Here is a 20,584-nt window from a genome sequence, read left to right on the forward strand (position 1 = left end):
CATTGTAACCACAAATTCCATTAGTGGCTACCTTTTTAATATCTGACCAAGTGGATCAAGGTACAATTTTGTGTGCAGGAGAAAGGCCTTTCGGAAGTCTTTCGCTAAACTGAGAATGCAGCAGTTTCTTTTATCTATCTCTTGGGAGAGCTGCCATCTCCCGTGAAATACAAATTGTATGTTAAAAGTTTTCTGAAGGAATTTGCTCTCTAAAGTGGCTTTTACACATGGTTTCCATTGCTGGTATGGCTACAGGTGAGGTGCAACAGCAATCTCTCCCCCTCCCCCCCAAAAATGCAGAATATGCAATGATGGAGTAGAAAGTATCTGTTCTGATCTAAACAAGGCTATTCATATGTTCCTGTAGAAAAAACCCAACAGGATTGTTGTTTAATTTGCATTTTAATGTGCAAAGTGCTTTACAGCGGCCTTATAAGACAGGTGAAGATTTCAGCTGCCAGTACTATAAAAATATACATAATGGTTTTATTTCACCACCGCTGCATAGATTTCCAGGTCACACAGGTCAATTTTATTCTTCCCTGCTGCTTAAAGATACCAATTTGATATGACATACAGCGTTGCCAGGTTTTGTGCAGCAGCACTTCAAGTACATTGCAGGATGGTCTGTGAAACAGGCTTAATGAATACTAAGGTTTTCTTACCAGAGTGTACTCTGATCTAATAGTGTTTATCTACCAATTGTACTGTTTCCTTATGCCTTGTTTTCTTTTAATATTTATGCTTTTATCCCATCCTTCTTTTAGATATATATTTAGTTTTAATATATTTTATCCTTTTAATTGATATCTTATTTATCTTATGTGGGTCTATGATTGTAATAAAGATTGATGGATTGAAAAACCTGAGCTAAGACAGTAGTTTGCCCAAAGCCAAATGTAGAGATCATAGCTAAGAAAAGATCTGAACCGAGTTTTGCCAAATCTAAACCTTGGTGCCATGGAATGGGTAGCCATTGCCAGAGCCTGATGGTGTTAAGTCTCTCATCAGTTCTTTTTGATTTTTGAAAGTGTTGTAAGCCAGCTTACCACTGAAGGTACAAAGAAGTTATAGCTACTCACAAAGTGTAAGGACTGGCAACATTTCCCAGGCTTCCCTTGGGGAGTTGCTAAAAGGTGATTTTTTGCTATTCTGTCTGTTGCTGTTTTCAGAAGCAGAATACATACTGCAGCAGCACCATTACTGCCTCTCTCTACTGCTAAATACCTGTAATACCTTGTTTAGTGTGCCGTTTTAGATGTCTCCAGTGTTCCTCCTAAATAGGCCCACCTTTTGGGGAAGGGGGGTCATTAGCTGAATATCCATGTTTGTGTAGAATGTCCTAGAAGACTTAGTCCCTAGGATCTCATGAGCCACCACATGGGTGGGTGGGGCACTAGTTGGACTTTCCATATATGGCAACGTCATAAACTTAAGAAATTGAGGCACCAGACTACTCTCTACATATTTGTAGCAGTTACAGAGGAATTACAATATGAGTTTGGCAGAAAATATTTTTTAAAAGGAGTCAATGGGCAATGTGAAATAAACTGGCAGTGAATATTGTAGGAGTCACATATGGAAAAACTTCAAGTCAACAGTGCAGATAGCTGCTGCAGCCAAGTATTGTGAGACAACTGGCAGAATCCTAAAGGAAGTAGGTAAACCAAAAAAAATCACCAGAATTCCAATATGCTGCAGTTGCAGAACCTCACCATTAATTAGTTCAAGTCCTGTTCATTTCAAAAGCCAATGTGTTCTCTACATTCTCCAGAGACTCAACCCCACAGCTGTTGCCAAGGGGAAGGAAAAAAGACAAACAAACAAAATCTCCACAATTATACAGATTTGGCAGCTCTTCACCTATTCAACATGGTTCATGTTATTTTCAGCTACTTAATGTTCCTTACTGCCTTAGAGAACAAGGGGGAGATTACATTAAAGGCAAGAAAGCTAATGGGAAAGCACTGAGAGCAAAAATTTGGTCCCCTCATGTTGGGTTGAGATGAAAAAAGTCCAGAAGGAGTAGGCCAAGAAGGACAGTCCCCATATCGTCTTCCTTCCAAATCTGCTAGCCTCTTCAAATACCAAAGAAACATCTCCGCAGTAGGGAAGTGGACAAAGCAGTTGGAGATTGCAGGAGGAGCACCATATTTGGAGAGCTCTGCAATAAAAACATCTATAGCTGTGAACAAAGGCAGATAGTGGAGGACAGCTGTCACGCTCCCACAGTGGCCGAACTTTCCTGGTAAGAACCAGAAAAAACCTGGAAGAAGAGAGCAGATGTGTCAAGTCAATCACAGACATAACCAAACTGGAGAACCTGCCTATTTACACATTTCCACAAAGACTGCCTAACAGAGTGTATATTCTTTTCGCCAAAGAGACTGAAAGCCAATTTCAGCCTTCCTTGTCCATATGATGTATGGTGGATTGAAAGAAGGAAATAGCCTGAACTATTATCCCCATGCCACTATCTACTGAAGCTGGGTTGCCAGATATGCAGGTAGTAAACTCATGGTTACTTACAAGAACTTGAATTTTTGATCATGTTCTATGAGACAGACAAACAGAACAGGAGATGCACATGCTTCCAGTAATATGAATTTCCTCTGAATACTGAATGTGCTTCATGTTCACTGTCCAAATAATTCTTACTGGTCTCCCTTACAAGACTGTTTGATCATTTGCCTGTTTTAGAGGGAATGGCTTGGCAATGATCAAACAGTGTTGCATGGTAGACCAGATGAGTTTGCTGCTCCTCTGAGGTGTGAACTAAGGATTTCCCATTCCACAGCTCTTTGCTCCAGAACTACAGCAAATTAGATCTACTAACACAACCTTAGGAGGGAAGTTGCAGCCATCCTAACTCCCTTTTGGGGAAGGGAGAAGTAGTCACAGCAAACACTGAGGTCTATCTCCCCTATGCATACAGACATATATACACACCTATCTTTAATGATCTTTGTACTCCCATTTTTAGAGGCAAGATGGGTGGTGACAAGAAAGAAGACTCTTGTACATTCCATCTCTGGAAGCAGCTATCTCCTTAGCGCTGACCCTGTGGAGTTCCAGAAGCCAGGTGAGTACCTTTTCCCCCTGGTATACTGGGGATGGTCTGCTGCTTAATGACAGAGCATTGGGTTGGTATGCAGAAGGTCCCAGGTTCAATTCCCAGTATCTCAAATTAAAAGAATCAAATGGTAAGACCTCTACCTGAGACCCTGGAGAGCTGCTGCCAACCTGAGTAGACAATACTGACCTTGAGACACAATGGTCCAGTTTAGATTAAGGACAGCTTAATGTGTTTTTTTAATTTGCTGATAGTTAACTCTCTGTTCTTTGCACTGGCTATTCAGCTTGCTCTTATTGGCTGTTTTTATTTGCTTTGCCATTGTATTGACGTTTATTACTATCATTATTGCTTCAGTTTTATAGTATAATTTTCTGATGCTATGACTTTTCATTGTTCACTTTATGCTACTGTTCTTATGCAACTTTTTAAACGAATTGTATGTTATTTAATCATTGTAAGCCATATTATAAACATTTCGGTGAGAGTTTGAGGTGCATGCATTTCATCAAATAACGGCCTGCTCCTGTTTGTATCAAAATTGTACAAGGATCCTCAGAATATAAGAAAAGCCTGCTGGATCAGAGCAGAGTCCATCTAGTCCAGAACTCTGCTACTCACAGTGGCCCACCAGATGTCTTTGGGAGCTTACATGCAGGATGTGAAAGCAATGGCCTTCTGCTGCTGCTGCTCCCGAGCACCTGGTCTGCTAAGGCATTTGCAATCTCAGATTAAGGAGGATCAAGATTGGTAGCCCTCCATCGACTTCTCCTCCATAAATCTATCCATGCCCCTTTTAAAGCTATCCAGGTTAGCGGCCATCACCACCTCCTGTGGCAGCATATTCCAAACACCAATCACACGTTGCGTGAAGAAATATTTCCTTTTATTAGTCCGAATTCTTCCCCGCAGCATTTTCAATTTATTCCCCCTGGTTTAAGTATTGTGAAAAAGAGATAAAAATTTATCTCTGTCAACATTTTCTACCCCATGCATAATTTTATAGACTTCAATCATATCCCCCTTCAGACGTCTCCTCTCCAAACTAAAGAGTCCCAAACGCTGCAGCCTCTCCTCATAAGGAAGGTGCTCCAATCCTTCAATCATCCTCGTTGCCCTTCTCTGCACTTTTTCTATCTCTTCGATATCCTTTTTGAGATGTGGTGACCAGAACTGAACACAGTACTCCAAGTGCGGTCGCACCACTGCTTTATATAAGGGCATGACAATCTTTGCAGTTTTATTCTCAATTCCTTTCCTAATTATCCCCAGCATAGAGTTTGCCTTTTTCACAGTTGCCATGCATTGAGTTGACACTCCCATGAACCTATCAACTAAGATCCTGACAGAAATAGTTCCAGCCTGAATACGAAACCCACCTTTAGCAGCCACAGGGCTTGGCGAGTGGTTCAGTTCAGGGTTTCTTGGTTTGGAAGGTGATTCCATCCCCAGGCAAAGGGGAAGAAATGAAAGGTGAGAGCCACACAAAGTACCACCGCTGTCCCAGGACATCCTGAAGATTACGTCGCCATCCTAAGTCATACTGGTGATTTTCTTCAAACCATTCTTTGGTTGTCTGACCACGCAGAGCCAGCAGGCCATGGAAGAGCAGGAAACCCATGCAGAAGAGGAAGCTCACCATGAAGACATCCGTCACAAAGGCATAAATGAAAGTTGGGACACTGACTTGGCCTACAAGAGAAAGTCCAAGCCCAATGAATTCACTTGTTGTTTCAGTTACAGAACATTAAAAAAGAGAGGGAGAGCAGGAACACAAACAATAATTTAAATTATACCAGAGTGAAGGGAGGGGATGGGTGAGTTTGGGAGGCCAGCTAGTTGGACAACCATTGCTGCCTCAACTATAGGCCTGGTGAAACATCTGTGTCTTACAGGCCCTGCAGAACTGAACTAAGTTCCACAGGGCCCACTGGAACTAAGTTCTACTCATAACATACACTCAGCTGATAGATAGTTCCACCAGGTCGGGCCAAGAGCAGAAAATGCTCTGGCCCTAGTTGAAGTTAGTAGACATTTTTGGGGCCCGGAACCACCAGACGTTTACTTACTTGGAGGTAGCGCACAAAGTAAAAAAAAATTCAATAAAATAATAACAATTATCCCCATAAAGATATCAACTTTAAAACGAATAATTAAAAACAGCATTAAGCAACTCAAACCGATTTCTGTGAGACAGCCCTCAGGCTTAGAAGTAGATGTAAAAAAATATTTTTTTAAGGAAACACTTTGATTAAAAGCCTAGGTAAAGACAAATGTTTTAGTCCAGCCCTTAAAGGATTGTAAAGCAGATGCTGTTGAGCCTTATGGGGAAAGACAAGGTGCCACCATTCACAAAGCCCCGTCTCTGTTCTGCCTGACTTGTGCAAGCATTAGCTTTAAAAGGGGCTTGGACAGATTTATGGAGGAGAAGTCGATTTATGGCTACCAATCTTGATCCTTCTAGATCTGAGATTGCAAATGCCTTAACAGACCAGGTGATCGGGAGCAACAGCCGCAGAAGGCCACTGCTTTCACATCCTACATGTGAGCTCCCAAAGGCACCTGGTGGGCCACTGCGAGTAGCAGAGAGCTGGACTAGATGGACTTTGGTCTGATCCAGCTGGCTTGTTCTTATGTTCTTATGTTCTTATGGGACCCTTGGAGCAGAGCTTGGGAAGAATCACACAGAAAGCAATGGTGTAAATCCAAATACCAAAGGAGTGCTGACCTTTTCCTCTTCCACCTCTCCTAGCTAGGGGAAATAGGATTTTAGAGGCTAATATGCAAGGTCAGAAAGGCGGAGGGGGATGTTCACACATACACATTTATACATTATACATGGGCCTGGCCTGTATTTGAAGTCATGCATCATTACTTGTGGCTTAGACTAAACTCATAACATACATTTCAACTCTTCTGGGTCCTATAAAGATTTTCAGATCTTAACTTGGAAGACCAAAAGAGTACTGGCTGTTGTGGGTTTTCCGGGCTGTGTGGCCATGATCTGGTAGATCTTGTTCCTAACATTTCGCCTGCAATTGTGGCTGGCATCTTCAGAGGTATATCACAAAGAGAAACACACTGTCTGGAGATCATTCATTCTGTCATGCTGCTGAATGCCTCTGGAGGAGAACAAAAGTGTCAAAAGGATTTTGCCAGCTGTAAATTCATCCTTCCCTCTTTGTCGACTATGAGCTACCTCTCTGAGCAACGCAGCGTCAAGACTTCTGTTTTTTAGGATGCTGATTGGAGTTAGTGAAACGGTTTGGTTGAATCTACTCTTTTTGTATATTGTCGAAGGCTTTTACGGCTGGTTGTTGTGGGTTTTCCGGGCTGCGTGGCCGTGGTCTGGTAGATCTTGTTCCTAACGTTTCGCCTGCAACTGTGGCTGGCATCTTCAGAGGTGTATCACAGAGAGAAAATACAGCTGGCAAAATCCTTTTGACAATTTTGTTCTCCTCCAGAGGCATTCAGCAGCATGACAGAATGAATGATCTCCAAACCTAAGCAGCCAGCCAGAACTGGACATACACAGGTTGTGAAAGTTCACTGCAACAGTGGGAGCTTCACTCCTTACCTATCAGTAGCATAAGCCAGGGCACAACAAGCAGAAGGACCGTATGGATCGTAGTCTCCTCCTGTTGTAGTAACATGACTACTTTGGCGTTGAGCAAGCAGCCAAATAGCAGCCCAGCAGCCCCGTGCAGTAGCAGGCAAAGGAAGTATCGGTAGTTCTGGTAGCCCAAGCACTGGGCCAGTATCGTGCAATGGTGGTCGCGCCGCAGGACACAAACATTGCAGGAGAAGCAGTGGGCACAGCGGGGAGGCACATGGGTCTGGCAGGAGTAGCAGTAACTGGAAAAAGAAGAGACAGTAGGACTGGCAGGCAGCTACACAAGGGGGTAACCCCTTGCTCCCACCATTCTATACCCATGCTCACTTCTATTTTCAAGACTTCCGGCTCTGTTCTATCAACCACAAACATTTTAAAGAACCCAAGAGAAGGGTTCTGGGCACGCGGGGAATACCTTTCCCATTCTCTGATTAAATCTCGCTAGGCCAGGCAAGTCTGATCGTGTCATATCTCAATAGCTAAAGCATAGTCTGCACCTATTAAGATTTGGATGGGAGGCCATCAAGGAATACTAGGGTAACTGCACACAGGCAGGCAATGGCAAACCACCTCTGAATATATCTTGCCTTGAAAACCTTACAGCGTCACCTTAAGTCAGCTACGTCTTGATGGCAACAAAAAAGCTATATTATTACTGAATGGTTCAGCAGGGAACAAATGGGAACAGGACAAGTCTATGCCACTGTGTATGCTAAATATTCTTTCTCTGTAGTAAATAACTCAGGATTGGGACACCAGCTGCTGAAATTGGACTGGGTGGAATTAACACCTTTTTGGCATTGGCCCCAGCCTGGTGGTACATTCTGTTAACTGAGACCCAAGCTCTACAGCATCTGGCTCAATTTCACGGGGCTTGTAAGGCAGAGATATTGCACCATGCTTATGGATGAGGAAGCGATAATTAAATCTTTACTGGCCTCCCTACCCTTACTGGTATTTTTATTTTCCTTTAATCTTATTAATCTTATCTCTTTAGTAATTGCATCTGAATTTTTTGGCTTTGTTTTTCTTTTATGCTCCTCCTTTCTTGATCGATCACCCGGGTGGCGAAATTAAATTGGAGTGTCAACAGGTATTTTAATTGCAGTTTTAATTATATATGGTTGATTTTATTGCCTTATTCTTTTAAGCTGTCAGCCAGCCTGAGCCGAAACAAATGTGATGATAAATTCATATAGTATGTATCATCCTGCTCTTACTACAGAACTATTGAATTTAATGGGTTTGGAGTCCCACCATATACAATCCACCCCTGGATATCTGGGGGCAGTTCTAACCACAATTAATCTACTGCTTTTGAGGAGAGGGGGAATGCCACAGCTCGACTCCTGTTTGCTTCACTAAATGAAAAGCAATACATTAATTGAAAATGAAAAGATGTTTTTCCAAAACAAATTACTCTTGCAATTTAAATAAAATCCTAGATGGGAACATAATACTTCTGAGAACGTGCAGAGTTCCGGCAGAATAAGCCATTGCACTTGCAGTCTTCTTGCTCTCCCATCCCATAAGTATCATCTCAATTGTCCTTAACTTTTGCCCTCCGCTTTGTTCCCACGGACCCCCACCCCATTCCCTGCTCCCAGCCTCTTTGGCACATGTACCATCGATCAAACCCACCCCCAAGGGGAGGCACCCCACTTACTCCCATCCTTGCCCCGCCCCCGCAAGCATGACGCCCCGCGTGCTGGGCGAGGCGGTGATGAAGCGGCGTGCATTCTCAAGCGCGTTCCCGAGCACGAGGAGCAGGAATACCAGCGAAAAGAACGGAAACGGCTGTCCTTTTTTGTGCTCGTGCCCGTTGCCTTCTTCGTGCCGCAGCTGCAGCAGGACCACGAAGACCTCCAGAACGAGCGCGCCCCCCAGCACCGCCCCCGCGCACAGGGGCACCGCGTTCCGGCCCCAGCTGTTGCCAGCCATAGCAGCGCATGCGCAAGTTGGGCGCGGCCTATTTTTCTCTTCCTGCTCCTTTTTTTTCCCGCCTCAGTCCGCTTTGCCGTCTCAATTTTCAATAATATCATTTTCGCCAATCAGCGCCTCTCCTTGCGCCTCGTTTGTTTGATTGATGGAGCGTTTTGCCAATCCCTTGTTAAGAGCAGTGGGTCGCTAGCGTCCCTCCCCTAGTGTTTTGGCTGCTTTACCTCAGGAATGTTAGGTGGTTGGTGTGAATACGGTTGAAGTGTAGTTAATTTCTATTGAGGAGTTTACTTATATTATAAAGGTTCAGAGCTAGCTTCGTACAATAGCTATTTCGCAAATAGGTACTTCAGTGGCCTCAAGTCTCATGTCAGTATGAAGATTTTTTAAAAAAAATAACGTCAGGGATTTAACCCAAGAGGCGGTAATTCAGTGAAAAAGATGCCGTTGCCTAACTGAGAAACACAGTGATGCGTGAGGGTCTGAAGGGAAAGGGAAATACAACTAAATTGAGTGTTTTGTGTTGCCATCAAGTTACAGCTAACTTATGGTGATCCCATAGGGCTTTTAGGGCAAGAGCTTTTCAGAGGGGATTTGCTGTTGCCTGCCTCTGCAAGATGACCTTGGTGTTCCTTAGAAGTCTCCTATCCAAATGCTGGCCAGGGTGGAGCCTGAGAGTGTGACTCACCCAAGATCGCTCAGCAAACATCTGTGGTATGAGTGGGGATTTGAACCTGGGTTGTCCTAATTTAAGGGCCTCAAAAGCTAACATTCTGACTAGTGCAGGGGTCTGCAACCTGGAGTTCTCCAGATGTTCATGGACTACAATTCCCATCAGCCTCTGCCAGCATGGCCAATTGGCATAGCCATGAACATCTGGAGAACTGCATAGCATGGCCATGAATATCTGGAGAACTGCAGGTTGCAGACCCCTGGACTAGTGGGTCTTTGTATCTTGTTGCTACCATTAGGAGACTGTAGAGGACTTTTAAAGTTATTTTGTAAGGAGGCTAGTGAGGTTGTGTGTGTTTGCTAGCTGCAATGCGTGGGCAGGTTTCCCTCTGCCAGGTGAAATGCTCTTCAAGAAAACAGTCCAGATGAGCAGATTTAAAATAATTTCTGGGCAACAGTAAGCTATTCCTGAAATGGCTGTGCCAAACCTGACTGTCTGGTAGCCCTATGCAATGTGATCTAGAATACAAGATAAATCCCAAGCCAGTCTGCATTCTCTCAAAATGGGACCCCCTAGCAATTAAAAAAACATTAAACAAAGGCTTATCTTATGGTTGTCTTATGATTCTTAAAGACAAACTGCTCTATTGTGGAAGAAAATGGTAATGACTTGGAGCCCAGTTCATCAGATGCAGGGGTAGTTCAGAAGTGGAGCAGGCCCTCCTTGGTTACAAAGTAGATTCTCCACTATCATGCACAACAAAGGATTGTGTTGAGTTGAAGTTAGATTAATTGGATTTGCATTTTTGACCTGAGTCTCTAATGTACACAATATTGATAAAACACATTTTGCATCTTTCAACTAATCCATAATAGATATAACTAGAAGAAATGCAAGTGGTAAGGGAGAACGGATTAAAAACAAATTTAAAATACTGAACTCAAAAGAAAAAATGCCTTCCTAGTTCGTGGCTGGTTTTCAAGGATCTCCTGTTAAGACCTGAACCTGTGAGATATTCTTCTTTCTTATCCCTTTAACAAGCTGTTTACACTGATCCTAAGAATAGCCTTAGTGTAACAAGAGCAGCCTGCAAGAGAACTACAGATTTTTAATTGGCAGCATGGGTTATGCAAATATAACCCCCCCCCCCCCGAACAACTTTTTGGGGAATTATCCCAGATTGATGCTCATTATATTCAGGATAGAACAAGATAAATGAATATCTTGCTGTCTTCCTTTGCCATTCATCAATCCAGATGAACCTTCCCTCCTCTTAGTTTGGAGTTCAAATCCAATGCTGGAAGCAGGATAAGCTTAGATTAGGCAAATGTATTTTAAAATGTTGTTATGCAAATTTAAAAAAATCTTCATTTCTTCCTTGCCTTTCCTCCAGTGGGGACCCAAAGCAACTTATATCCTTCTCTATTTTATCCACACAACAACACTGTTAGGTACTTTGGGCTGAGTGTGTGTGACTGGCCCATGGTCCCCCAGGAATCTTGCATGGCACTGCAGTGTGGGAATTTTAACCTGAGTCTCCCAAACTGGAAGTGCCAACTGCTACGTAACACTAGCAGTCTTCCTTATGGGAGAAGTAGACATCCAATCATTTTCCAGGACTGAACCAAATAGTCTTTTAATGCAATGTCTGAAATTCCAGACACTCAGGTATGAGAAAGTTAAATACTCTGGAATGTTTGAACCAATTGTAAAGGAATCATGCTTTTGAACATGTGTGGAGTGTTTCTTCTAACATACAAATAAATAATCAAAAGAAGCAACTCCCACGTCCATCTGGGATTGGAGGATTAGATTCCAGGACAGAGTGATGGCTCATTCCAGTGAAACTTGAGTCCATGCTGCTTGTTTAGAAACGAAGTGCTGACTGTGAATATAATCTACTCATTTAACTTTTTGGCTGGTTCTATCCTGAGGGTTCCGCATAGGTAATATTATAAAATGTTTAATAGTAAGTAAAAATGTGGGGAATTTCTTACATGAAATGTGTTCTTCCCTGTTTTTACTACTCAATTTTAAGTGCTTTAGTTAAACGTTTCAAATATAAGAATTAATTAATAATTGGGGGACTGTATTTTGTTCTTTGACAGTTTATTGTGTGCTTTGAAAACTGAAGTGTTCCTGAAGGCCACAGACAGACTGATGAGCTAGGAATTCTTTGTCTAACTTCCAAACATTAATCCCCTCCATATTAGCAATATATTCTTGCAATTGAAGGCATCTATTTTTTTCTTGTACCTTAAAGATAAGGTCTTTTTCACTTCACTTTTGATGCACTTGGCTCTGATACGTACCTTTGCTCACAATAGCAGCCTTTGCTCTGTATTCTGCATGGATTGTGTGAGGCACAGCATTTACATATCCCAAAGGGGCAATTTCCTCTTTAAGAGCCTGCTGGGTCTGCTTTAAAGAGGGATCCTTGGCTTGCCAGCAGTTGTCTTCACCCCCATCTGGTTGGTAGGGATATTTGTACTGTCCCCTCCCCTTGGCCTTTTTAAGATGGAACCTGATCCGCCTTCCCAGGGCTGATAATACTTATTGAGGACTGGTCACGTGGGCTGGTTTTGACAGGTGCAGCTGCAAAGCAGGCAGGCACAGCCTGGGAGGACTGGGGGATCTTGACCTCCAGAAGGGAGTGAATAGAAGGGAGTGAATAGAAGAGAAGGGGGCTAAGTGTAAGGAAGAGCACAGGGGATTGTGTGGCTAGTGGGGAGCAAGACAGGCACATAAAAAAGGGGGGTTCAAGACAAGAGACATGACGACACAAATAGAAACGCACATCCAGTACAACCACTCGTACATGGCAACTGAGGAGTACATGGCACAGGAGGATGACTGGGATCGTGACCTGCTGCTCGACCCTGCTTGGGAGAAGCAACAGCGAAAGGTAAGGGGCAGGTGGGTGGGGAACACTCAGTAGAGCTGTGACTAGATTGCCTGTCCCTCCCTTGTTCTTTCCAGCGTTGGGAGAGTCTTGGCGGGCCAAATCACCAACTTTACATAAGGCTTTCCAAGTTTGCTTTGTGTTCTTTAGTTTGGTGTTCCTGCTAAATCGCTGGCAACGCTAAGTTTGCATACATTAATGTAGATAGCAGCAAATTACTTTTTTCCCCTCCACTTCCAATTCAGAAAAGTGAGGGAAGTTCCCAAGGAAGCCCATCTTGATGGGTTAGAACAGGGTCAACCTAACTGCACAGGCAACCCAACTAAACAATTGAGGCAACAATACTGATTCCTAGAGGCACCAGCGAAATGTCCCCGGGAGTGCTTCTCTTTGTCAAAATGGGTTGGATGGGCCTTGGGTGAAAGTTTGGAAAATGGGACAAAAGTTTTTAAACTGAGGTTTGCTGTACAAAACAGGAGGCATGGCCTGGTCCCTAGGACTCCAGTAGGGAAGGGTTTCTATGAATTTTAAGAAATAGCTTCTGTGACGATGGGCTGCCAAAGAATTTGCTGCTAGGATCTGCGAATGCAGCTGTTTCCTCTGGTCAGTTCCATCTAAAATTATATTTTCATTAATGCTAGCAACTCATTTTTGCGAGGCACTCTGCTGCTAGGTCTGGAGGACAGACTTTTTCCTTAGAGGCGGAATGCACTGTAAGGCTTACAGATATCAAGAGGAGGGTTACCCTGTAGGAGGTAGCTGCTACCCCCACACATCAAGCACTGTCTCAGCAGCTGTCTTTTCCCATCATCCAAAGCTACATCCTATAAGGAACATGGGTGACATTTTGGGTGGAGTTCGTCAGGGGGGATTCCGGCAAGGGTACTAGTGGGGGTGGGGGAAGGAGGTAAAAAGGAGGGGAGGGGAGAACATATGTCACTGGAGTGGAATCCATCAAGGGCCAGAGTTGTGTCTGAGCTATGCCAGGAATTATGGAGACTGAAGGGAGAGGGAAAGGAATGACCTAAATATATCTTTGTGTGGCACTGGGGAACAAATTCTAGTGGCTAAGTTTTAAAATGGCATCACATATGGGGATGTCCTTATTGCAAACATTCAGAGACACCCTCAACTCTTTCCCTCAACTATACAGACTTATGTTCACACTCCACTGCAGTCCTTGGTGTATTGAACAGTGGTGTGCTGAACAGTGGTGTGCAAAACTACAAGTACTTCTAGTTGCAAATGAATCATGATGAGTTGCCGACCCCCCATTGCTATAAGCAGTACAAGAAAAGTGCTTAGGACTTATGTTTTTCATAGGTATATAGAAGATAGAAATATTCCTGGCATAGCACTGCAGTAACAGAAAAATCTGCTTCTTGCAAAACGCTGCCTTCACATGAGAGAGCCCTGTGTGAAATAAGCCCTTAGGTGCGGAAACTCTAAGACAGCCACATTTCACATTCCCCAGATACGGCCCTGCTCACAAGTACCAACACACTGTCATATTCATGTGCCAAGAGATATACTCCAGCACAACCTGTTCATAGACATTCACAACCCACTCACATGCATTTTTTTCCTTCCAAATATGCTCGCCTACACATGTGTTCTGGGGCATTTTTTCACAGGCTTGCACACACTGTTCTTACTGTTTGAAACACTTTGCACAAAGAAAACAAACTAGCATTATGGACTCTGGTTCAGATTCTTGGTTAGCTATTTGTTTGATTTATATCCCTACCTTGACATCATAGGACTCAGTGCTTAGGCTGGGTGGGGGGAGGCTTTTATGTTTTGAGTGCACTTAGTTTTTTTCAAGGAGTTGGGAACCACCAATCACAAAGCAACCTCTCAAACAAACAAACAAAAAAGACCCCTTGGTGGGTACAGCAAGTCAAAAAATTGCAGTTTCTACAAAAAGGACAGGACTGCAGTGCTTGGGTAGGGAAAACTTTCCTCTGCTGCTTTACCAAAGTAAATCTCCACCCGGCCACATTGCAACTTGCCTTGCAGGGAGGAACTGTACAGTTACTGCTCTGACCTTCATGTTAGATCTCAGAAGCTAAGCAGGGTCAGCCCTGGTTAGAATTAGGATGGCAGACTGCCAGGGAGCAGTAGGGTCAATATGCAGAGGCAGGCAATGGCAAAGCACTGCTTTTAGTCTTTTCCCTTGAAAACCCTATAGACACCCACACACACACAGTGTTCTCCCTGGAAGAGGCAAATACTTTGATGTAGTAGTTAAGAGTCAAAAATGTGCTCCTGTTGAGTCGAGGGTAAGGATACAAGAGTGGGCAGGAGCAGGAGGAGATGGGAATGGAAAAGGGTACTGGCGTTTTCCCATCCAGAACAGCTGTGTGTGCCTATGTGTACATACACAACAAGCCCAGTCCCTTTGGCCTGAAAGAAAGAGGGGAGAAACTGCTGTGGCGTCTTTAAAGGGATGGAGAAAAGAATGACTACAGCAACTCTCGAGCAGGGGTAAAAAGCTGCTTTTGATTGATTGGAGATAGACTGGTCACTACTGAATAACTTTCTGCAAATCCTTAGAATATGTGATTGGCTTCAGCCATCATATCACTCTCTTTCATCCTCAACCTTCCAGTCTTTAATATGGAGATAAGAATAGTGGTTTATTGCTGTGCAAATAAATCGTTTTTTCCCTCGCTTGGATGCAGTTGGCAGGACGGTTCCACCTGCTTCCTCATAACATCTTGATGCTTTTGTGAATCTCCCAGGTTTTCCCTGGCTTTTACTGCATTCTTTCCAAAACCTGCTTCACTAAAATGCTTTAGAAATACTTCAAGACTGCAAAAAAATGGCTGTGGGAGCGGGGCACCCATATAAATAAGAATGTCTGGGCCTTCATGCCCCCTCTTACCGGTGAACAACAATAAAAATGCAATTCACAATTTAAAATCAAATTATAAAACTGATTCACATACATTAAAATGGACTTCCTGAAAGCTAAAACCTCTATGGTGGTCATTTCCCCTCTGTGCAACCAGGAAGTTTTTCTGAGGTTTCTTTAATGAAAGTAATTGACATGTTGATATAACATGGATGGTCAATGACATATTTAAAAAAAAAACTTGAATAATCCTTCGGGTGGCAAGCTGGGAATGGTTTCTGCAGGAGACTGTGGCACAGAAAGTGTGGAAATACCCACTGTGTGGAAGAGGCTGCACTCAGCTGGCAATTGGCAACCACTGAAGATCATCACTGTGGGTCAGAACCCCAGTCCAACAGTGAACACAAACTGTGGCAGCCACAAATATGCTGATGAGAAAAGCTGGTCTGCAGTGGTCTGAGGACATTTCAGAGCCTCATTTTCTTCAAGGCAGAGAGGGGGAACTGAAACAAAACAGCTAGCTGTGATGTAGAATATGGAGCTTTCTATTCCAGTCTGTGTCTGTCATAAAGCTTGTAATCTCTCTTCCACAAAGCATGCACCATGGCCTCTGAAAATCATTCAAACCTGTTTGTCCCTGTGGATCTATGTGGGGCTCTACACCCCTGGCCTTTGAGGACTGGGCATCATTTCCACTGATCTCATTGCTAAAAGCATTTCTCCACCTGTTACTTTGGACCCAAGGCCTTGACAAATTGTGAGGCTCTTGACTCACAGCAGTGGGGAGGGCCAGGAACTGAAGGCTGCAAACCTGCATGTCTTTTTATCTGAAGACACTGCTCTGGCTTAGAGTGAGACAGGATCCCCAAAGGATTTGGACTTCAGTACAATATATGCAGCCCATATTCCCAGCATGAGCTGGTTGGTTCTGTGTCCTGGCTTCCAGATGACTCATGAGAGACTTCCATAGCTTGTTCAAGCAGAATGCTTTTGTATTCTCAGTCCTGCACTTCCTTTCCTTCAGTCCCAATTGGGCTGGCTAACATAGGTGAGCACATGTTAAAGCAACACATGTAACACATGTTTTAGAAAGAACAACATCAGCTCAGAGTTTGGGATTAAGAGCAGGTGATGTCCTTGGATGTGCGACAGGGAATTTTCCCATCTCACAGCATTCTCTGTCACGCCTGGCCCCAAGGAATAGAATATTGGGCTGGTCAGCTTCTCTCGAACATTAAACTAACACAACTCCATTCACCTACCAAAAGGGCAGTCAGGTTGCTGAGGAATTTTTGGTTCCATCTCTGGACGATGGATTTCAAAATAATTTTAAAACAGGGATGTTCCTGTTGGTCTCATAAATCTAGGCTAATTGATATGAACAAGGAAAACCGCTTTCCTGTCTTATTTCAATGGTGTCCTCTTGAAAAACACAGAGTGGTATGAGATCTGGACTGATCTCCTATGTTAAAATGAAGCTCTCTAGTGAGTGCATCACATTGCCATGCTTTAATAAATATTAAATACTCAAACATGTGCCAGTGAGCAAAGACTTCTGCCCACCTCTGGAGAGTTCTGTTTAATGTTGTAAAATGCCAGAGAGACCATTCGCAAGTTCAACCTCTGTTTCTTCTCCTGGGATGCTCTTCCTATTCTTTGCTGATCTGGGATTGTTCCTCCACTGCACAACCCTTGCAGTATGGCTTGGGACACCATTTCCTGCTGATGCTAGAAGTCTGTGGGGGTGGGGGTTTGCAGCAATGGGGTATCAAGTAGCTGCTGCTGTTCCAGATGCCTTGCCTATGTAAGGCAGTTTCTAAAAACTACCTCTCGGCTGTATTCCCCTTGCAAGGAGGCAAGGGATGAGCTAATGGCTGTATTTTGGAAGAGGGCAGAGCTTAATTAGGGTACTGAAGAGTCTCCCCCCACCTCCCTGAGAAATGGATGGGCAGATGGACGAAAAGGCCTGGCCTCCTCCAGAAGAAGCTATTTAAAGAGGCTTCTATGACTGTATTATGAATTAATTTAAGGGAGTTGTTCAGCTTTTGAGAAGGGACAGCAATTGCGCTTTTTTTCTTAAGGATAAAATATTGAGGAAGTGGTGAATGTATATTACCAGTTCCAAGTGGCTACAAATCTGGAATTGTACCATGGATGATTTGTTGGGCTTTTAAAAAACACTTTTGCTGTGCTCTACTATTCTAAATGGATATGCTAAATTACTTATAAAAATAACAGTTTTAAAAATCAAAACAAAATACTCAAAACTCTGTAGTGACAGCATAGCATATTAGAAATCAGATTCCCCACCAAGTGAAACAACAATATAACATCTGCAAAGTCTGATTTTGAATCCCCACACAGTTATTGGTTCATCTTTTGGCCTCAGAAAAGCTTTCTCACCAGGGTGATGGCCAGTGGTGGGGTTCAAATAATTTAGCAACTGGTTCCAGTGGTGGGATTCAAATAATTTAACAACTGATTGTTTACAAGCACCATTTTAACAACCGGTTCTGCCGAAGTGGTGCGAACCTGCTGAATCCTACCACTGATGCTGGCTGCAGGAGGGGACAGGTGGGCAAGACATTCAGCCAAAGGGGTGTAGTAATTAAAGGTGGTTTCCAAAACGTGTCAGACTTGTGTGGCTTTTGTGTTACTGTTGTGACTGCAGTGGCAGTGGCAATAGGGCTTTTACATGGCAGGTTTCCCTGCCCCAGTTCCCCAGCAGCAACCATCCTACCTCCCCTTGGCCACCAGGGCTGTCCAGGTTTTTTTTAAATGCTGATTTAAATATATCAGTATAAGTGGGGTGTTGTGTGGTTTCTGGGCTGTATGGCTGTGTTCTAGCAGCATTTTCTCCTAACATTTTGCCTGCATCTGTGAATGCCAGCCACAGATGCAGGTGAAATGTAGGAGAAAATGCTGCTAGACCACGGCCATACAGCTCAGAAACCACACAACACCCCAGTGATTCCGGCTATGAAAGCCTTCGACAATACATATCAGTATAACTTTATAACAATAATCTATGGATCAAGTTTTCTGAATTTCCTGTTTTCTTTCTTTTTTAAAGTAAGGCTCTAACCACTTTGTTGCAAATATAGGTTCTTCCCCTTCACTGGCGTAATGTCCATTGGGCAAGGTGGGCAGCCGCCCAGGGCATCACCTTGTGGGGGGCATCAAAATGCTGGGTTCGTTTTTGGGTATTTTTAGTGGTTTTCCATTTTTTGCCTGCAGGGGGCGCAGTTTTTAGGCTAGTGGCACCAAAATTTCAGCATATCATCAGGAGACTGTCCTTATACTACCACCCAAGTTTGGTGAGGTTGGGTTCATGGAGTCCAAAGTTATGGACTCCCAAAGGGGGTGCCCCTATCCCCCATTGTTTCCAATGGGAGCTAATAGAAGATGGGGGCTATAGATTTGAGGGTCCATAACTTTGGCCCCCCTGAACCAAACTGCACCAAACCTGGGGGGCATCATTAGGGCAATCTCCTGATGGGACCCTGAAAGTTTTGAGACTGTGCCTTCAGAAATGTGCCCCCCACAGCCTGCAACCCCCATTGACATCAATGCAGAAAACTCAATGCAGAACAAAGATTCTTGGGCAAATTTCGGGATGTTCTTGCAGGGAGGGCATTCTTGGACGTATCAGGACCAAACTTTCAGGGTATCATCTGGAGACTGTCATGATGGCACCCCCAAGATTTGGTGCAGTTTGGTTCAGGGGGTCCAAAGTTATGGACCTTCAAAAGGGTAGCCCCCATCTCCTTAGCAAAGAATGGGGGATGAGGCACCCCCTTTGAGGGTCCATAACTTTGGAACTCCTAAACCAAACTGCACCAAACTTGGGGGGGGGGAGGGTCCCATCAGGACAGTTATGCTTTCTTTTGGCTGGAGATTAAAAATCTATACCAATGTCTTTAGAGAAAAAAGTAGGATTAAATAGACGAGAGAAAAGTGGCATCACACAGGCATGGGGGAGGGATTCCAGGCATTTCCTTTACTTTCCTCATCTATAAGATTAGTTCTGAAAATGGCCTCCTGGCAAGGTTGCTGTGCAGGTAGATGGGGAGGAATAATGTTAATACCTGGCATGCATCTTGGGGACAGGTGTGCAGAATGTCTCATCTGCATTGTAAACCTTTAATAATTTATGCAGCGTAGTTTAGTGTGGAAAATGCTGTGCAGTTCTGTTGTTTCAGCTTATTCTCAACAACTTCCAATTCCAAGCATGACAAAAACACCTGTGCGGAGATCCTAGCCTTGCCTTGCCTCATCGCTATGCTGGAAATAGCTTTCCATGGTGGGCGCCAGATGAGATTGGAAATGGTTGATGTGGAAACTGTAAACTAGTTTAAACCAAACACCAACAATAGCAATAGTCAAATCACTCTGTACATTTCATTTGAGAACTGAATTATACAGTCGCAATCTTGTTAGTTATACCATTTCAAACTGCACTAGCTGGGAGGCTGCATATTTTAATACCATTCCCTAGCCCTACACAGGAAAACTAAAATGACAAGGAAAAACAAGGCTTGAAATATTTCATCAGGAATTTTTTAAAGAGCTATCAGATTTTCCTTTGATTACTGTTCTAAATGAGTGAGTTGTATTTCTGGGTCCTTGATTTCCTTTCTTGTTAATGATGCTTTCATCCATCTGGGTAGAGCTAGAAGCTGCCACTTCGCTCTGTATTTTTGCAAAACTGCACTAGTTTTCTGACTGTGGTATTGCAGGGAGAGGCCCTTTGGGGTTGCCCCCCCTTTTTTTGCCCATTCTGTTTTTTGGCAGACACTTATTAAAAGTAAGTCTCAGGGTTCTGCAGCGCGTCAGATGTTTCTGCTTTTCTTCTTGCCATGCTGTGTGCTACAAAGGCTTCTATGGCTTTTTGTACACTAGCCATTTAGTCTGAAATTACCATTATTTATTTGCTTAGTTTTAATGGAGAATACAGACACTGTTGTTGGCATACTACTGTTTTCCTTGTGCAATGCTGTCTTTTTCAGACATGGTTTGTGGTGTGAGAGAGAATTGTACACTGTGGATAACAGGAACGTTTTTTAGATTTCTCATCACTACTAGCCCTGTAAAAAAATTCTTTCTTCTTCCAACTAAATTCATGTTCCCTCCCACAGCAGGCCCAACTTCTGATGAATCAACTGTCATTTATCACTGATGAAACAACTACCAGTTATTTTTTTAAAAAAATGTTTATTATAGTGCTATCACAAAATTATGGTAATAAAAATAATAAACAGTGACTGTGTTTGCAAAATGAAAAGCAATACAACATTTTATCCAAACCCAAACATCTTATACTTTAAAATTGCTTCATGAATGCCATGGTTACCCGTGGAGATAAAAGGAAATAGATAATTAGCCTCTAAGGAAAAGATGAAGGAAAAGTCTGGGTCGTGACTTATCCATGGGGTGATGCTATATCACAATATTTAATAGGCAGACTTTGTTCATGGGTTGGTTTGCCATTTCCTCCCCCAGTCGTCTACATTTTGTCCCCAGCAAGT

At 43.3% G+C, this 20,584-nt stretch overlaps 2 protein-coding genes across 2 annotated transcripts in view; one reads left to right on the plus strand and one right to left on the minus strand.

The window, feature by feature from the left end:
* Positions 1-383: 383 nt before the first annotated feature.
* On the minus strand, positions 384-8,644 carry ZDHHC24 (zinc finger DHHC-type containing 24). The gene is made up of 4 exons (XM_048518292.1): positions 8,353-8,644; positions 6,651-6,928; positions 4,453-4,765; positions 384-2,266 (listed from the first exon to the last, which is right to left on the minus strand). Exons 1-3 carry the CDS (start codon positions 8,625-8,627, stop codon positions 4,488-4,490), a joined length of 831 nt encoding a protein of 276 aa, XP_048374249.1. The 5' UTR covers positions 8,628-8,644; the 3' UTR covers positions 384-2,266; positions 4,453-4,487.
* A 3,213-nt stretch (positions 8,645-11,857) lies between these two features.
* ACTN3 (actinin alpha 3) overlaps positions 11,858-20,584 on the plus strand; it is a 42,565-nt gene continuing 33,838 nt past the window's right edge. The window contains exon 1 of the mRNA XM_048515107.1: positions 11,858-12,202. Coding sequence (XP_048371064.1) covers positions 12,071-12,202 — 132 coding nt within the window. The 5' untranslated portion in view covers positions 11,858-12,070. The remainder of the gene's footprint in view (positions 12,203-20,584) is intronic.

This window comes from Sphaerodactylus townsendi, linkage group LG01 (assembly GCF_021028975.2).
Source record: "Sphaerodactylus townsendi isolate TG3544 linkage group LG01, MPM_Stown_v2.3, whole genome shotgun sequence".
Classification (NCBI taxonomy): Eukaryota; Metazoa; Chordata; class Lepidosauria; order Squamata; family Sphaerodactylidae; genus Sphaerodactylus; species Sphaerodactylus townsendi.

Coding starts and splice junctions, on each gene's coding strand:
- ZDHHC24 (XM_048518292.1), bottom strand. CDS start 8,627: ATGGCTGGCAACAGCTGGGGCCGGAACGCGGTGCCCCTGTGCGCGGGG. Junction 6,929..8,352: donor GGGGCGGGGCAAGGATGGGA/GTAAGTGGGGTG, acceptor TTCTTTTTCCAG/TTACTGCTACTCCTGCCAGA. Junction 4,766..6,650: donor CTGGCTTATGCTACTGATAG/GTAAGGAGTGAA, acceptor TTTCTCTTGTAG/GCCAAGTCAGTGTCCCAACT.